The 19,531-nt window shown below is 37.2% G+C and overlaps 1 protein-coding gene across 1 annotated transcript in view; it reads right to left on the bottom strand.

Annotated features, from left to right (window-relative positions):
* COL22A1 (collagen type XXII alpha 1 chain) overlaps positions 1–19,531 on the bottom strand; it is a 2,341,282-nt gene that overhangs the window by 1,015,335 nt on the left and 1,306,416 nt on the right. The window contains exons 18-19 of the mRNA XM_044067281.1: positions 18,373–18,417; positions 18,150–18,179 (exon numbers count right to left, since the gene is read on the bottom strand). Coding sequence (XP_043923216.1) covers positions 18,150–18,179; positions 18,373–18,417 — 75 coding nt within the window. The remainder of the gene's footprint in view (positions 1–18,149; positions 18,180–18,372; positions 18,418–19,531) is intronic.

Raw genomic sequence — 19,531 nt, 5'->3', positions numbered from 1 at the left:
CTCTAGGAGGGGCTGACATAAACAAACAACTGGTGTCAGAGCCATGGACTAAACCAAGATGCCAAGAAATGCATAACAGCATCCTTTGGGAAGTCATCCACCCCTGGTAACCATCATATTGACAACACACCCCTTAGAGTTGACCCAGTAGTCAGGGTCTTAGGGACACACATAGATAGCAATCTAGCCTTTGACCATCACATGTTACAGTAGTGAGGAAATTGTTCTATGTTGCTCAGCTTATACACAAAGGCATGGCATCTACGTCCAAGGAAGTCATTGTTCCACTGTATTCGGCATTCATCAGACCTATCACTGAATACAATGCCCTTTTTGGTATATACCTAACCAGGCATATCCAATAATTGAAATGTACACAGAGGTTTATCACTAAAAGAATAAAGGGCATAAGTAAAATGTCCTATGCAGACTGCCTCGAGTCCCTATCTATATATTCTGACTCCTACAGGCTTTTGAGAGGAGATTTTTGCCTAGTAAACAGGGCATTGTCAGACTCCACTCTGATGGACCTCCTACATATGCACAAAACAAAGAGCACCAGAATTATCCATTCTAAAGACTTAAACCTTGCCTGTGATATAAATAAGACCTGCTGGACAGAAAGGTATGTACCCCAGATACCCATCTATGGAACAGGCTCCCCATCCATGTGAAGGAGAGTTCCTCCTTAACCCAATTCAAATGCAAAATGGACAATTGGAAAGAGTACAATAAATTCATCCCTGGTTTGGCACCTATATCTTTAATGGACACAGGCAACCTGTAAATGGTTCACCTCCCAGGCCCCTGCTTGTAAATATTTAATCTTCCAAACACCTCCTGATACTTGTCAAAGGTATCAGAACTTGTTAGAGATTTGGGATGCATGGCTAGGCTTAGAAAGGCCTTTGTGGTCATTGGCCTAGTAAACACCTATGAATCTATGAACCTAACTGAGCTCTCCTACCATACAGATGTAGCGGGCCCTCTCAAAAAATACCCTGTTTTAGTGCTGAATTTAACAGATAGAACCAGATTCAGCAGGTCTGCATATAGTCTATTCAACAGCAGACAAAAAGTGGAGCAAATCAGCAAGAACAGTTTTTTTTTTAAATCAGCAATATAGCAAAAATACAGTTTAAAAGTGCAACATACAGTATAAAATTGTAGTTATAGTTAGCAGAATGCAACAGATTCCTTGGATTACACAGATGAATACAGCAGAGCAGTGGCTTGTTGCCTGACTCTGTGTGACTGTGTTAAAACAGTGAGCAAATTGAACAAAACAATTTAACTAATAAAAAGCTCAAAACTTAGCCCTGTGCCAGCAACCTTCAATCAGATCAGTCCTAATTGCACTCTCCTGCCACAATGGTGCAGAGGGGCCCTCTCTAATAAAAGATTAGTGCTCAATTTAACAAACAGAACCAGATTCAGCAGTTCTGAATCTAGTATCTGCTACAGCAGACAAAAAATACAACAAATCAGAAAGAGTTTTAAAAAATCAGTAATACAACAAAATACAGTTTAAAGTGCAAAATATAGTATACAAATTGTACGTATGAAAATTCCCAGATAATGAGATGTTGCCCTTGTGGCAATCTGGATAACTATGAATCTGTAAATGTTTCTTCAGTGCTGCTCTACACATCTTTACAGGGCATGTTGCACTGAAGTGCCATTTACTTTGACTACAAACCTTGAATCTACTTTGACTACAAACCTTGAATCTGTTGGTTCAGTTCTCCACACCATCAAGTGACTTTATTCAGCGTGCTGTGATTTATCAGCACATGAAAGGATGTGTAACTGAACAGTACCCATCTCAAACATCTCTGAATATTTAAAGACACACAGGTGAGCAAGGGAATATCTGTTATACAGCAGATTTACTGTAAGAAGGTATGACATTTTGTTATAAAAGTAATTTACATGTATTACTATAACAAGCTGTTCATAATGCAATGTTTACCCACTCCTGGGAGAATACAATGACTCAGCCTTTACTCATATGAGTAAATTATACCACTAATACCTAAATCCTGCATTACCCATGGTCAACCAGAGATTATTGTATATACCAATTCTGAAGTATGTAAAGAAGATGAGAGCAGTGGTTGGTCTGGGTGATACTTAGCTGTTATCAGATTTCCACTATTCATTTCAGAAGAGTCACATGATTACCTTGAAGGCAGTAAAGGGTATATGTGGAATCCTTAATAACATAATGTGGTTACATGGAACTTGTGACCCTTTAATTACTAGATTATAAATACAGTGAGTAAGGAGTGCCAACAGAATTCTTTGCATGAGTCCAAGAGGTCTTTAAGTACCATTCTCTGGCCCTACTGCTGCACCTAACCACCCATGAACACTGTAATTTTCACATTCCTGTGAGGGAACACCTGCTCATTGCTGCCATTCTGCTTTAAAAGTATGTGCCCATTTTGGTTTCTGTTCTTTTTTGTTTCAATAAAAATCAGAAACAGAGCAATGGAAACATTGTCTATCAAAAAAGTTAACTTCATAAAAAAAGGTATAGTTAAGACTTTAGCATACAGATTTTGATCAATTTACATGCCACAAAAAACATCATCCACAGTTCGTGCCTGCAACATTTGCAGGCACGAACTGTGGATGATGTTTTTTGTGGCATGTAAATTTCTCAAAATCTGTATGCTAGTGTCTTAACGATACCTACAATTGAGTATAGTTACATCAGGTATCAAGAAACATAAATAGTCCAATCAGAAATAGTCTAATATAGTCCTTTATGCATATTCTTAACAAAAATGGATGTGTTTTTGATATCTGAAAGCATGCTATTGTGATGCCAGCACACCAGGTATGCCCATTGTCAGACTCTATTAATTACATGCCCGTCAACCTCGCACATACGTTGTGCAAAATTCTGCAAGGTTATAGACTGAATCAATGCCGAATTTATTCAAGCAGATATGGAAGAACTTCCATCTTCATGAACTATGTTGTCAAATGCAGATCTCGTATACTTAACTATCTATATACACACACACAAACATGCACACATACACACATGCAAACACATATATATATATACATATACACACACATATATATATATATATATATAATATATAAATATATATATATATATATATATATACCTATATATAGATACATACCTATATATATATATATATATATATATATATATATATATATATATATATAGATACATACATATATATATATATATATATATATATATATATATATAGTTTTTATATATATATATATATATATATATATGTATATATGTACTGGTAGTGTGATCACCACCCTATATTGAGGTTTTTACTGACCAGGCAGCTGCTAAAGCCGATATGGCTAAACTTTTCAAAACTATACCTAATGCTGTAGTAATACATAAACTTGGGGATCTAAGGGTAAATGAAGCTCTAATGCCTTGGGACCACAACTGACTACACGGTTGTATGCAACAATTGACAAATTAGCCTTGCCACCCCGTCACCAGTGGAGTCCTTCAGGCCTCTGACCTAAGGTCATTCATTCTTTAATACTAATTTCTCAGAAGTTAAGAAGAAGTAAAGTACCTGGCTTATTAAATCAATATTGCTGCTTAGTAGCATTATTCTTAACCCACTGACACTACCATGCACTGTTGATAGGTGACAAATAAAGGATCACAAAGCAGTAAAAAGACCTTGGAGTCCTTGTGGATGATGCCTTTTCATTTATTATCAGTAATCATAGAGCTGCCACCATCCTCTCTGTTTATGGAGCTGCCCAACTGATCTTCCACAGACTCGATAGCCATGCCAGACAGATTAACTATCCCTCTTAATCCAGCTCATCACAGACTGATTTTAGAATATGGCACCCTGTTCTTCAACTTACTGACACACCAGCTGGTACAGCTGAAGAAGTACAAAATTCCTAATAAATATAATCAAAGTGTTGCAAGGGTTGTCTTTAGCCAACACTATAAAAGCTCTTTCTTCTCTGTATCAAATCACTTTCTTACAAGAGACCTTTGTCTGACGTAGAATTAACGGACACTTACTATTTGAAATAATTTCCATGAACTAACATAGTACAAATCCACTGTCAGTGATCTAAACATAAGAAGACACACCACCTAAATAAAGGTTGATATCAACTGCACTAAGAAAAGTGCATGCTTATACCTAAATGACTCATCTTAATCAAGCCCAACCCATTAACTCATATCTTCAAGGAGAAATGGATAACTACATGGTCACCTACAAGTTCCAAAATGGGATTTAGGACATCAGACATTCAAGCAGTTAATCTAACTCTGGTCTATGCCTCTAGAGCAGGCTTATATAAATATACTTTCTTATTTTAAAGTTATCCTTCCTGATAAAAAATAGAAATGAAGAGATGTTGAAAACATATTCATTTTACTTGGTGTGCCACTCACAAACAAACCAAAATGCTGCAAAAGCGATGGCTGCCCACTAGAATGTTGTGCATGTTTATTTTTATTTAATGGAATTTTCTACTTTTTTGGATAATATTTGTGACTTTGTTGTAGCAGACTTTGTTCAAATATAAATACTAATATTTCATTATTGAAGGAGATTCTAACAGAATATTATGTCTCTTACAGATTCTATGAAGATCTTTCTCCAAACTGTATTCCATTCCACTAATTCCAACTCCCGATCAACAAATTTAAATAAATAAATAAATAAATAAAATAAATAAATAAATAAACTCACATTATCTTGAAATTGCTAGTATATTTCTTATAGGAGTACAGGCTGATATTTTTCTACTTATACTATATATATATATATATATATATATATATATATATATATATATATATATATACACCTACACACACATCTACATATATATATATATATATATATATATATATATATATATATATATATATATAGGATCATAGGATCATAGGTAGGTACTAGGCTATCTACTCGAAGGCATTTATAAGCCTTAGCCAGAATATGTTAGCTTTCGCCACCCCCTTAGATTAGTTCCCTGTGCCTCTGTCCAGCAGAGCCACTGAAGTGATCCCTGGGGTAAACTTTGTTTCCCATCCACTCGTCAAGGTTTCTCTTGAAGAATGTTAGCGAGGAGCTCTGCCTAATGTAGATTGGAATCTTGTTCCAAAGCATGGGAAGTCGCTGGGACAGGAATCTATCCCTCCAGCATGTCCTATTTATTGTTGTGGTGAGGTTTACATCCCTAGAGCGTGTGGCTCAAGGGGATATAGTTTTCTTTACATGGAGCATGTCCATCAATTCTGTGTTGGACATGGCCTTGTGTGTCAGGCAGAGATTACCTCTGAGTAGGAGGTATGCAACAGAGTACAGCTGGAGTTTTTTCAGTCGAGCTGCATAGGGCATCTGTTTGAGGGCAGTGATCCTCTTGGTGAGGTACTTCTGTGGTCTTTCCAGCTGTTGCAGGTGTCTTGTAAGGTACATCCCAAATGGGGCATTGTACTCTATGATGGGTCTGATGAGTGATGAGTAGAGGGGCATAATGACCTCTTTTGATCTGGATGTGAATTCCTTATGTGATTAGGTGGGCCTCACAGAAGGATTTTTTAACCACTTTGGCAATGTGATTATCAAAGGAGAGATTACTATCTACTTGGATCCCCAAATCCCTTATTACGTCTTCTGTATTTAGGGGACTACCACCTATGCGATAGTTTGTGGCTACTTTGTTTTTTCCAAAGGGGATGACTATGCACTTTCTGGCATTTAGCCCGAGGCCATGATTTTGACACCAGGCATCAATCTCAGTGAGACCCCCCTGGAGGATGTCTGTGGCAGCCAGAGAGTCAATTATAGCCCCTAGTTTGCAGTCATCTGCGAACTCGGCCAGCCACGGTCCTCCTATGCCTGCCTGTACCTCTGAAAAGTACATGCCAAACAGGAGGGGTCCCAGGACTGAGCCCTGGGGAACACCACTTGTAACCAGTTTAGAGTCAGACCTAGCTTCCGCAACTCTCACCATGTGGGTTCTGTTCGTGAGCCAGTTGGCAATCCATCTTGTGGCATAGGGGTTTATGTTCAGGCTGGTGAGCTTGTCTATTATACCAGAATGGGGAATGGTGTCAAAGGCCACTGTGAGGTCCAGGCAGGCCATGTGCACTACCTTTCCCCCATCCATAGCCACGGTAACTATCTCAAAGAAGTTCACCAGGTTTAGGAGGCATGACCTGCCCCTAAAGCCAAACTGGGTAGGGTCCATTGTTTGGAGGTTCCCAATGTCTACGTTAAGGAGTTCCACGATGATGCACTCCATAGCCTTGCAGACCAAGCCAGTCAGGCTTACAGGGCGACAGCTCCTGGGGTCTGTTGTGGATCCACCCTTGTGAAGCGGAATAACTATTGCTACGCACCACTCTATGGGTATGTAGCCTGTGGAGAGGCTAAGTTTGAACAGTGTTTAGGTGAGGGGTTAGTTCGTCTTTACGCTCATGTAGGACACAGCCTGGGACACTGTCCAGTCCCATTGATGCTGTGTTTCTGGCTTTGGAGAGGGCTGTTTTAACCTGAGAATCTGTGATTTCAGGGGCTCTACATTCTTCTGGTATGGTTATGGGCCCTTTTGGGGGTGAGAGGAAGATGAAGTTTGCACCAAACCTGTCTGCCAGGATGTTGGCGATATCAGTTGGTTCTGTGTATTTTGTGCCATTCTGCACCAACTCCAAGCAGATCTGAGCATTGCTACTTAGATTCTTGACAAAGCTAAAGAATGCCTTGTGGTTATCTTTGGAGTCCTTGGCAATTCTTCTTTCAAAGCTAGCCTAGGAAACTTAATGCCTGACCTCTTCTGAATGTATTGTGAAAATTATTCCATAATCTTATCTGGTATTTTGCATTGTAGAATGTATCTGCCACTTTTTCTTACTATTCATATTTATTTTTAGAAATAGGTTCCCTGATGCAATGCATTCCAGACAAAATTTTAAACTGGATCTAATCAGGGGTGAGACCTTAAGTTGTGGGTCATGGTACTCTGAAAAATATGTGATTCTGACTCCTAAACAGTGAGTTCTGAGGTGTGCTACTGTACCAAAGCATTTTTTGTAGGAAGATCCTCTGCATCCTCCATTGGGTGTTCCCCTTACCCTACCGAGTAGATATATTAACTTGGGTCTACGTCTGTTTGTCAAAAAATCACTTTTTTCAAAAAACAAATAGTTGAGCCCACTGTAGCAAAAGTGTATATAAATGAAAGTGCAGTTTCCTGAAAGCCGATTCACCGAATTGGAAAAAAAAATAACAGTAAAAACACATGTTTGCAGGGTGGCATGCCCCCCACATCCCTGTTACTTAAATATACTTACTCCAAGATCACATTAAAGTGGGGAAAAGGATATATTTATTTATCCTCACTGTACTGTGCTTCGGTGAATTGGCTTTTGCGAAAGTGCACTTTCGCTAAAGTGGGCTCAACTTTCTGTTTTTCAAAAAAGTGATTTCTTGTGAAACAGAAGTAGATTCTTTAACTCACGGGAGTTGCTGAGAGGTGATACAAAAAGACTGGATGTAGTATGCATTCTCAGCTTTGCTTTTAATGTATTTTCATTTCCAGGATTGCAATTACAGGCCTCATAATAAGAGCAGACAATCCCTGACCAGGCATTACCTTACAGCCAAGGGCGCCCGCAGGTAGGTGCAAGGGGGTGCACTTGCACCCCCCTGGAACCGGCTGGTCAGGAGATTAATTTTCTTTTTATTAAAAAAAAAAAAAAAAAAAAAAACTTTGGCATTCTTCTTTAAGGAAAGACTTGGCAAGTTGGCACCAGAACGATAGGGAAAGGGGGTGGAGTGCCTCACCAGTTTTCCGTCCTAAGCAGCTCACCTTGCACTTTAAAAAAAAAAAAAAACGCTAAATGACTTCTTTACGGCTCAGCTGCATAGTCGCTTGCTTGCTTGCCCTCCTGCATTGCCGTTCGTGGTTGGCTGAGGCTCTATCTATCCTGCATTTCCATTGTGGTTGGCTCAAGAAAAAAAAAAAGTCTGTGGCATCATTTGCGCAGTTGCGTACCCTTTCCCGCTCTGGTCGCGAACTTGCTGACCTGGATCTGTACGGCTCTGACTGACTGACTGGCGGGAAGAGTGTAAACCATCCACCACACGCATATCACATCGGAAAGTAAGTGCTGTGCTTAATAATTAAATGTTCATTATTTGCTTTTTTAATTTAAATGGTCAAGTAATCGCACAAAAAAAACTTTGCTTTTTGCCTATTGAATTTTCATTTCTAAAACATATGACATGTTGCTCTGACTTGGGAATGGAGTAGTCCATGATTTCTGTGTAGTCGTATTAGAAATATAGAAACCCAAAAGACTTAAATTAAAAATATGGCTGTGGTTGTAGTGAGCAGGAATTTGTATTTCTATTTTTTTGTGATGTTTCTTTAAAATTTTGTTCAGATGAAAGGCAGTGACTTTCTTTATAAACATGAAGCTTTCTACTCTCCTTGCTTTTGTCTTGTGTCTTTCAGATTGGGTGTTGCTTGAAATTCCTTCAGGGTGTCTTGGAGGTGGAAGCTGTATGCTGGATGTAGTGGCATTTCTGTTGGAACCAGTTTGAGGTGCTTTTGGTCTCTAGAAAAGCTGACAGAGCCTGGTTTTGTAGCAACTACTGAATAGTTATAGGTCTGTATAGAAGTAGTTCATCTTCATCCTTTGTCTGATAAGTTTCCTTCTTTCACTTGTCTTCTGTGTACATTTACTCAGGGAGCTGACATCTTTCAGTAAATTTGCATTTTGTAATAAAGCAGAGTAACCCCAGTTCTGTCAGTTTTTCTTATAGAGAAAAAAGTCATAATTCTCTATCTCGTCATATGTTATGTGCCCTTGTAGTGTCTATTTTATGTGCTTTCACAGTTTATAATGTTACTTATTGGTCTACTTTTAACTTCAGAAGGATGTTGTATCTTCTTGGTTGCTTTTAGTTGTTCAATCGTGTGTTAAATGTTTGTCATCTGATTTGAAGCAGGAATTGTGATGTCAGAGTTTGATAAATTGAGTGTTCTACTCCTAAGACAGCTTGTGATCAGCAAGAATAAAACTTGTTTATACTATTGTGAAGCTGTTGTTTATAAATGGTATAATAGCTGTGTAATTGGTTAATAGTTTCCAGGCAGATGGATGTTGTTATGGTGTGATGTCAAGTAGTTTTGAACTGCAGATTCTTCAGTAACCCAGACTGAAGGATCAGAATTTAAGATCAAAATTGTATTTGTAGTTTCATATTAAATGTCATGAACGAATTGTTACTCATCTCTATATATTTAACATTTTGTTTTTTTGTAATATACTGTTTACTGGCAAACATTTTTACCGCCGTGTCTGCCCTTCCCAGTATTCTTGTTATATTTTCAGGTGTTTCTGGCTTTTTGTTTTTCACTCTTTCATCAACGCTAAAAAGGGAAGCTGCCACATTGGAGTCCCCACAGGATTTTATAGTGGAAGCCTCAAGCCTGTTTCTTGTGTGTATAGCGACACCCATTATTGAGTTAATGTGTACTGACTCGTACCCATTACTGAGTTAGTGTACTGACTCATTTCCATGTATAAGAAATAGGTAGGGAAAGGTGTGTGTGTGTGTGTGTGTAAAATGCCCCAGGTGCTACATGGTGGTGGGTAGAGAATAAGGCTTGAACCCTGTACCTTGGGTCCAAGTGGCAAGAGCCTGAATTCCCTACCCACCACTATTTGTAAAAATGATGAAGGTTTTTCCCTCGTACTTTTTCTGTTCCTCATAAAATCTGTGGTTTCTGTATTTGTGTCCTTGCAAAGCCAGTGGTAGCATTGTTGCCTGACAGCTACATGTTCTCTGGTTTGATTCTTGGCGTGTTTCTCTCTGGGCCTCTGCTAAAAATTAGCTTTTTTTCCAAGTCAGACTTTCCTGGTTAACAAATGTTAAAAAAAATGACACTCATTTGAATATCAGACTTCATATTCTTCAGAAAGTGCATGGTAACAAAAGCTTTTATTCTAGCAATTTTCTAAGTGTACAAGATGGATATTTGAAATGTATCCCTGTCTTTGGGACTGTATTCCCCCCCATTATTGGCTTCATCCAGGTTTTCTGCTAAGGTTGAGAGCTATGGTAAGAACTGAATTCTGTATTCACCCAGTATTGGCTTTGTTCAGGTTTTTGTGCTAAGAGGTTGACAGCTGTGCTATGGTGAGAACTGAATTCACTAGATGGTAGCCATTTAAGTTTTAGTCGTCCTCTTTCACAAAACAGCTGATTGGCATAGTGGTATGTTGCTCTGACTGTTTTGCACAGGGTCCCCTGGGTTCAAGACGTGGCAGTGAAATGTATGGTGGTAATGCAGCATTTTATTCTAGCAACTTTCCAACAATTATACAAGCAATGTTTAAAATGTGTCCCTGTTTTTTGGCCTTTTGCCCCCCCCCCCAATAAATTTAGGCTTTTTCCAGATTTCTTGTGCTGCAAAGTTCAGAGATACAGCTGAGTGTTGAGTAGATTTTATAAGGAGCTGAGAGATGCAGGGGAGCACAACAGACAGTGTGCTTGCTTTTGATGCTGAAAGCTGTGGGTTTTACTCCCACAGTAGGTAGATGCATTGCTGATACTGTACTGTGTTGTAAAGGGGGTGGATGCTGCAGTCCTTTTTGGCAAAGATACCTAGAAACTATGAACCTGTTATCAGTTTGCTATCCAATTCCCTATTGTGGTATTACTAGCTTATCATTTTTTTAATGCATGTAACATAGGCAATTTATTCTTCAAGGGCAACAGGCACTTTATTGTAGATGAAACAATGACATATAAAGTTGTTTGCTAGCAGCAACCTCTTTATTAGTTACACATTTCTTTAATGTGGATTTTACTACTTCAGAGATTGTGCATATTTTTTACTGATACTGGTGGACTATAGAAGGTTGAGTAGACTTTTTATGATGGAAATGTTCTGAATTGGGCAGTTTTGTCATTGGTGTATGCATTTTGTTTCATTGTTTACTGGAAAAATGTTCAAAACAAGAAATTTAAAATGCCCTCTAACAACTGTACTGTATTGTACAAGGAATATAATGTAATACAGTCAGGAAGGTGTATCAAAGAGCATGTGTATGTTATGTTCAAGGGGCCTATGATTTTGAAGACAGCCCAGAGGTAATATTTATCTGCCACTGGCAAAATGTATTTTCTTTGAATGTGGGTTTCAATGCTGTTTCAATGCATGTGAGTTTCAAGGGCAGAGAAGTTATAATGTTAAGTCTATTTTCATTGTGAGACTGCCTTGCTTTGTTTAACAGATATGTATTAGAGGTTGTGCTGTAAAATGCAAAATAAGACTTTCAAATGAAATCTAAATCATTGCAGAAGTAAAGCGGTATGCACATTACAGTGTTTATGGTAAATGGGGCAAAATAACCAAGGAATGGGACATGGGAATGGCTGCAGGGGTGGGGGGGGCTCCATTCGACCATGATTTTGTGAGGGGGGGGTAGCAAACTCAGACAGCCCTGGTTGAACTATACCTCTCAGTTGTCCATATCTTTGCAGAATGAATAGATATTTGCTTCTTATTTTTGGTTTGTTCCTCATACAATGAAGTCACTAAATGACAGACATTTGAGCTTCAGACGTCATAACCTTCAGAAAAATGCATGCTAATGCAAGACCTGTTATTCTATCAACTGTCTTAAGTTTATACAAGAGCAATTTTTAGTAGTGTTTGTATGTTCCCCCAATATATTTAGCCTTGTCCAGATTTCCTGCATTAAGAGGTTGAGAGGTATGTGCAAATCACTTTGTAGAATTAGGAATATCCAAACCTCTCCATTGTCCCCAATTTTAGCTCAAAATGTTGCTCTCCCCTAATAATCCTTCCTCAAAATGGCAATTAAAATGTGATTGAAGTCTCCTAGAATAATGGTGTTGGCTTAATGCATAGGGACACCATATTAGTTAGGAGATATGGACTGATGGGGTACATAGAGGGGACCTATAGTTAGGTATGACACAGTAAGGAGTTTTGTTAATGCTAAGTTGGATGCAGAGGAATTCCACGTCATTATCTCACCTAGCAAGTCTGGAGATGAATTGTTCTTTAAGAATATGTAGACACCATCACCCTTTCATCTATGGTGGTAGGCCTGAACTTGTGGCAGGTATTGAAATCCTGCATTAAAGGAGTGCTGTCATCGGTCTTGAACTAGGTCTCTGTGATGATGCATATATAGATGTTTTCCAGGGGAAGCAGTGCTTGTAAGGAGTGGACTTTTTACCTTAGGCTCTGAAAAGGAAATTGGTTATTTTTTAATTCATGTAGCTATAAAATTCAGCAAAAAAACTGTAAAAGTTTCTGAATGCAAACACACTATTTAAGCAGCATCATGGTAGGGAGTACTTCGGTAGAGAGAGATTCAACTATATACATTGCCATGAGTTTCCTTATACCTTTCTGTCAAAAACAAACGCACACCATGGTCACACAGAGTTTACAGTTGTTGTAACTTTGAAAAAAATCTATTTATGTATTTCTTGCACTAAGAAGTTGAGGTGTGTGTGTGTGTGTGTGTGTGTGTGTGTGTGTGTGTGTGTGTGTGTGTGTGTGTGTGTGTGTGACAGAGTCAGAGAGAAATGCCCTAGTTAGCTCTAACAGGTGGAATTTATGTGCAACTGTTTTGTTTAGCAAATGGTATCATTATTGTGGTACAGAATTTTAAAGCAGTGTTAGCACAGCAGGTAGCATACTTGCATCTTGATGCAAAGGGCTGTAGGTGCTATTCATACAGCATGTACATTTGTATTTTAAGGGGGTATGGTACTGCAGTTCTTAGTATATCCTCCTTTGGATGAGACACCTAATAACTATGAACCTGTTTTTCAGCCTGCCACCCATTCCCTATTGCAATATACCAACTTACCATTTATTTTAATGTAGCACATGCAATTTATTCTTCAAGGGCAACAGGCACTGAATTTGTAAATGAAACACTGAAATATAAAGTTTTTTTTTTCTAGCAACAACCTCTTCATTGGTTTCAGATCTCTTTAATGTGGAATTATTCAGATGACTTACTTCTGCAGAGATTCTGCGTACTGATTGATATTGGTGGATTGTATGACAGAAGTTTGAGTGTTCCTTTATGGTTGAAATGTTCTGAATTGGGCAGGTTGTCATTATTGGTCCATATGATTTGTTTCATTGCTTAAAGGAAAGATGCTCAGAACTATAAATTTAAAACGCATTCTAACAAGTGGTACTGTATTATACAAGGGATACAATTCAATTATTATGTAGTATAATTGTCAGGAAGGTGAATCAAAGAACTCTTGCATGTTTCTAAAAATGTGTGCAAGGAGCCTATGATTTGGAAACGGGCCAAAGGTAAACTTACCCTGCCACTGGCCAGATGCATGTTCGTTGAATGTGGGTTTCGATGCTGTTTCAGTGAATGTGGGTCTCAAAGGTAGAGAAGTTTTAATGCCAAGTCTGTTTTCATTGTAAGACTATTGCTTTGTTTAGGTTTAGTAAATGTCTGTCAGTGTTTGTGCTATAAAATTTGAAATAAAAGTTGTAAATGAAATCCAGATATCTGTAATCATTGTAGAAGTAAAGCATAAAACAGTATGCACACTGAGAGATATGAACAGTGTCTATGACAAATGGGGAGAAATAGCCAAGTAATGGGACACTGGAATGGCTGCGGGGGGGCTGTGAGTGGGCGGGGCAACAGAGGGGCTGGGGCTGCATGGGCGGGGCTTGGGTTTGCACCCCCCTGCAAAAAATCCTGCGGGCTCCCTTGCTTACAGCGATCACCAGTAAGTAAACTGAGAGGTACAAAACATAATGACAGTTCCTGAAGCCTTTCTGAATAGATTTAATTTTTTCATCCCTATGAATTTACCTGTTATTTCACATGTATGGTATGAAGTCTACTAAAATTCATCATTGCATTCAGAAACTGGTCAGATTAGTCGGTATTAGATGTTATATTGATGTCATTGGAGTGACTAAACATGCTCTTTAAAATTAAATGGTTAAGAATATGCTTTTTCATGCTTTGGTAGATATGGAGTGGCCAACGTTTAACCTGCTGCTCTTCTTGATTTCACCAGTACAGCAAATTTGAAAGACAACTTTTCTTGACTTGTCTTTGCTGTATTCTTAGACTTATCAAAAGTCTTTGACACTCTCATACAACAGACTACTGTATGGACTACTGTCCCTATTTACCACTCACTCATACTTCAAAAGCTGCTTATCACATAGATCCCAAGTATTGAAATAGCACTCTAGCTACTCCACCTTCCTACCTATTTCTGAACAAATTCCCCAAGACTGCGTACTAGAGCGTCTCCTGTTTAATATATTCATCAATGACTTACATTCTAACTCAAGGCAAGCTACTCTTCCCCAATATGCTGATGATTTGACCAACAGTGGCTTCATTGTTACAGCCACAGTTTTTCTCTCTCTCTCTCTCTCTCTCTCTGTCTGTATTAAATTTAATTTTATAATCCCTCTCAACTACATCTTGCACAGGACCCCTTCGCATCCATCAAAAACTGCTTATCTGACTCTAACCTAATACTAAATCCACAAACAACTAAACTACTTCTCTTTTTTCATTCAACTGCACAACTAACTTCAAGATCATCTCTTCAAACAGTACAGCAATTGATACGGTTCTACATACCAAAATACTTTGAGTTGTCATTGATGACAGCGTGAAATTTGACCTGCCCATTCAGCAGATAATCAAAAAAAAAAAAAACACCAAAAACTTTGACTTCTATGCAGAGCAAAACATTTCTTTACTGACAGTAGTAAACAAATCTTGGCATCCACTTATCTGCTTCCTTTATCTCCTGTATGCCTTGGCTGTTCTGTCAAAGTGCAGTCCTCACCAACAAGCTAACTGAACCGATGCTATAACAAGATGGCCGAATTTGGATGTAACTCATGTTACTCATCTCATCATTACAAAGCCCTCAGACAACATTGTTGGTTATAACTGCCTCACTACCTGATACTCTCACGGTTACTAGTTGGTTACCAACTAGTTCACTTCCTGTTCCTGACAACTGCCCAGCTCTAAATTCTGCTCTTTAACAGTACTCTCAAGGTATGCCCCCCCCCCCAAATCCAGTGATTAACATCTCCTTATAATGCAGATCTTCATTAATTCAGGTGGAGATACCCTTTACTCTATCATCATTTCTAAGATTTGGAATTCCATTCCCCTTCTCATCAGACTCAGACAGCTGACACGTGTTCAAATTTAAACTGAAACAAATCGTACTAGACTTGTATGTAATTTATGACTATCCCTCACTTGTTTAATCTTATGTCTGGTATTGCTGCACATGGCAACTGATTTTTTTTTTTTTTTTTTTAATTATTCACTTTCAGTTTTTGGAGCATTTCTCCCCAGGCCTTCATTGAAAAGCTAGTCTTTGTGTCCAGACTTTGCCAGTAAACAAATGTAAAATAAATAAAGTCATGTCTACCATTGTCTCTACATTTTTAATTACAATGTAATTTTTATGATGTAATCATCTAGATAGTAATCATAACTTAAATAATTTTTGATAAGTTTTATGCTGCTACATATACTGACACTAACATTAGGTCATTAGTACTGCAACAGCTATATTTTATTTCCAGATCCTCATAGAGAGGTCTGGCGCATTTTACTGAAAACACCACATTAACCATTTTACAATCTTCAAAATACCTGGTTTTCCAGAGCCCACTGTACTATTTTACATCTGAACAGAATAGTCAGAAATGGTAGTAGTCCCAGAACAGAGCCTTAGGAGGCTTTGCGAGCCACCATTGATAACTCCTGTAGAATAAATATGTAACCCTCACCCTGACTTGATGTGTTTGATTGATTAGTGTATTAACCAAAGACTTGTGTCTTGATTGACATGTAATGCCTCTACTTTGTCAGTTTATTCCCTTATACAGAATAATGATGAATGGCTTAGCAAGGTCAGGACTGTTATTTCTCTGGAGAATGTCACAAGACGAAAAGGACAAGATCTCCCTCTACCAAACGCATACATATCAAACACAGTTATGCTCCCTCTGCAAATCTGCAAACATTCCATCATGACTGAAAGTGTTGGTCAGGCTGATGGGTCTATAATTGTTTAGTTCAGATGTGATCCCCTTTCTGTGAATTCATGCCTCTATAGTCTGTCACCATACATGAGATCCATGAACACATGATTATATTGTACATTATGTGGTAGACAGATACTTAATCAGATTTTCCTTCCGTTTTTATAGGCATCAACCAGCTATGTTCTCTAGTTTTGTCACACATGTATTTTACTTTTACCTGTGGCAGCATTGCCTACAAATGCTTTAATATAAGGGATATCTCTCCCCTCTTCTATAGCAGGGTTTCACAAATGATGAAAATGTCATCCTTGGGAAAGCCTGGCCTGTTTCAGTTAAGGCCCAAGCTAGTCTGAAAATGATGTGTACTTAAAACATTAACTGTGCAATACAGAGTTTTATAACTATTTAATATATATTTTTATTGAGAGATGGCTAAAAGTGAACACAAAATACTAATGAATATTATATGTACTTGATGGCAAGTTAGTTGGGAGAGAATACTATATGAAGCCAATTATTATTTTTTTCTAATGTATTTGTGTTGAGATGGTTGTGATGGAGGTGGCTGGTCAGCTACTGTACAGTAAGGACAGGCTCAAAGGACTTTTTTTACCTACAGGAAGCCTGGGTTCTTTTTGTGCCTGAAGAGTAGGTTCTCTATAACATTCAGATAACCTAATTATGCTCCATAGCACTTGAAGTTATCTTTGCTTATCTGAAGCTGGCAAAAAGTTTCCAGAAAATACATTTACTATGTTCTGAGGATTGGTAGTGACTTCATTGTTACAGTCATAGTTTCTCTCTGTCTCTCTCTCTTAAAAATGTAATTCACGAATACCTTATTATTACTTTTACACTTTGAGATCAAGCGTGAAAAAAAAAAAAAAAATATATATATATATATATATATATATATATATATATATATATGAGTTTATGGCACTTAATCTAATACTCACTGAATCAAACTTGAAAACATTGAGGAGAAGTGCTCAAAACACACACACACACACACACACACACACATACACACAAAGAAAACCAATAAAACCACTATTTTGGTGGGGGAAGCCCTCCTATGTCCTCCACACACCCTGCTAATAGAACCATTTATCTAGTTTCCTACTGGAAATTTGAGGGGAAGTAAGTACATACCTTGAAATTGCAAAAAATGAAGTGCGGGTAAGTCATAAACTGCTGCTTGTTAAAGAATTTGACTTTTTCTAGGTGCAGTTGTGCAGTGGTCTCATTACTATATACAAGCAGCAGGGAGTGTGGAGGTGAAGGAAAAAGTGTCCCTTTCAAATCTGTTTTTTAATGTGTAAAAGTGGGTCTTGAACTTTGACATTTTTTTCTGACAAACACAATTGCATATTCAGAGTTTTGGACCTCTTAGTATCGAATATCAAACTTCTGATATGGCATTATATGCACAGATATGCTCATCTGCTAATACACATGCACCACATATGAATATAGTATTGCAGACAGAATTGTTCTGGATAGCTAGGTCACTAAATACATTTTTAAAAATACATTCACAACATGTCTATAATGTAAATGTTACACTGAATGAGAGGCAAGACAGGACATGACTCATACATAGCATCTGTCTTGGCTTGGCTAGGCTCGATCTGCATAAGCAAACAAAAGCTATAAACAGGCCAAGAAGATATTACTGCCAGCTTCAAATTGTGTGTAGGTTTAAAAAAATTCAAACTTCTGTATATAAAATATTCTGTAGAACACTGGGTTCATCTAATTCTTCAGATGAAGATGTATTAATTGGTTTTGATTCAATTAGTTAAGTAACATTCTTGGCTTTATTTCATATATATATATATATATATATATGTATATATATATATATATATATATATATATATATATATATATATATATATATATATATATATATATATATATATATATATATATATATATATATACATTACATATAGAAGTATTTTATTGTTAAGAAATCATAGAAACATATTTTATCTTACCGGTTCTCCTTTTAAACCTTCCTTTTGTATCTGAAATTAAACAACATTGTTATTTTATTTGATATTTGAAAATGTAAAAGATGCTGAATTTCAGAAACATATTTTCTTATTTGTATAACTATATAGTTGTGGTCCTTTATTATGTTTGCAATTTCACAAAGGACTCTAAAAAAATACTAGATTAAAATACATTACTTAAAACATAATGGGGAAAAAATCATACCACATCTCCTGGTAATCCTGGAGGCCCAACTGGTCCAACATCACCCTACAAGTGAAAGAAGGCATTTGAAATAAATGACTACTGTGAAGTAAGAGTAAATCCCAGCATCATGATATTTACCAAGTCATGTTTGCAATATCTATAACTGCATGTCACGTGTCAAAACGTATCACATAGGTTTAAATTGTGTTAACCTACTTTAAGAGTATGAATAAAAATCAAAATTACACAAAACACAGGAAGTCCAGAAGAGAATGTTTAATAGATTAAGTGTTTTCACCTAAGATAGAAAAAAAGTCTTCAAAAGGATTATCACAAGGTAAAACACAAAAATAAAAATATTAATACAAGGTAAAATACAACAGTTATAGAAATATAACTGATGCAGTCCATATTATTGCTGGATGAAAGCATTAACCATCTGTGATCATTTTTTTTCAAAATAGACTTTTGTGACTTTGGACTGTTGGTGGCTATTCCCTATTGTACAGTGTTTGAAAGGATGCAAAATAGACAATTGTGTAAAACCCACATGACCAAAAATTTAAAATACACCCTCTAATCAAAGCTTGAATGCTTATTAAGAAATTAACAAATATACACAGAAAGATAAACACTTTAAGATTTTTATAACTAGACTGAATTAATCTTTAAAACACTAATCAATGAAATTACATCATTAACACTTGGATATTGTGGAGCATTTAATTTAAGTTACCAAATTAACTCACAATACTCAAGAGTATGAATGCCACACTAAGAAGAGGGTTATCCTGTGTTAACTTTTGGCACTAATGAAAAATGGCTTACGATAAATGGGACTTTTCTGGTCATCAAAACAATTGTTCTTGCACAAGAAGCAGTCACATTCTGATGCTTCATTCTGCATTTCCTTCTTTTTTGAAGCAGTGATGGTATAAAACTATGAAATCCTAAGCAGACAATAAGCAAAAAAAAAAAAATGCTTTAGTGAATCCTGTTATTTCTGCAGCCAGTATTTTTTTTTTTTTTTAATTTTGCTGTGAACTGCCTTCTGGGAAGACAGAGGCCATTGGTTTTATTAGACATATATTACCATTTTCCGAAACATTATCCTAATACACCTCTACAATAATCTGCTAAAACAAGTGGTTATTTTTCTACTTTCAAGCAGGATTCT

This window comes from Protopterus annectens, chromosome 3.part1 (assembly GCF_019279795.1).
Source record: "Protopterus annectens isolate FY-2018-M chromosome 3.part1, PAN1.0, whole genome shotgun sequence".
Lineage (NCBI taxonomy): Eukaryota > Metazoa > Chordata > Ceratodontiformes > Protopteridae > Protopterus > Protopterus annectens.
This window is presented reverse-complemented; position numbering and strand designations above follow the sequence as displayed.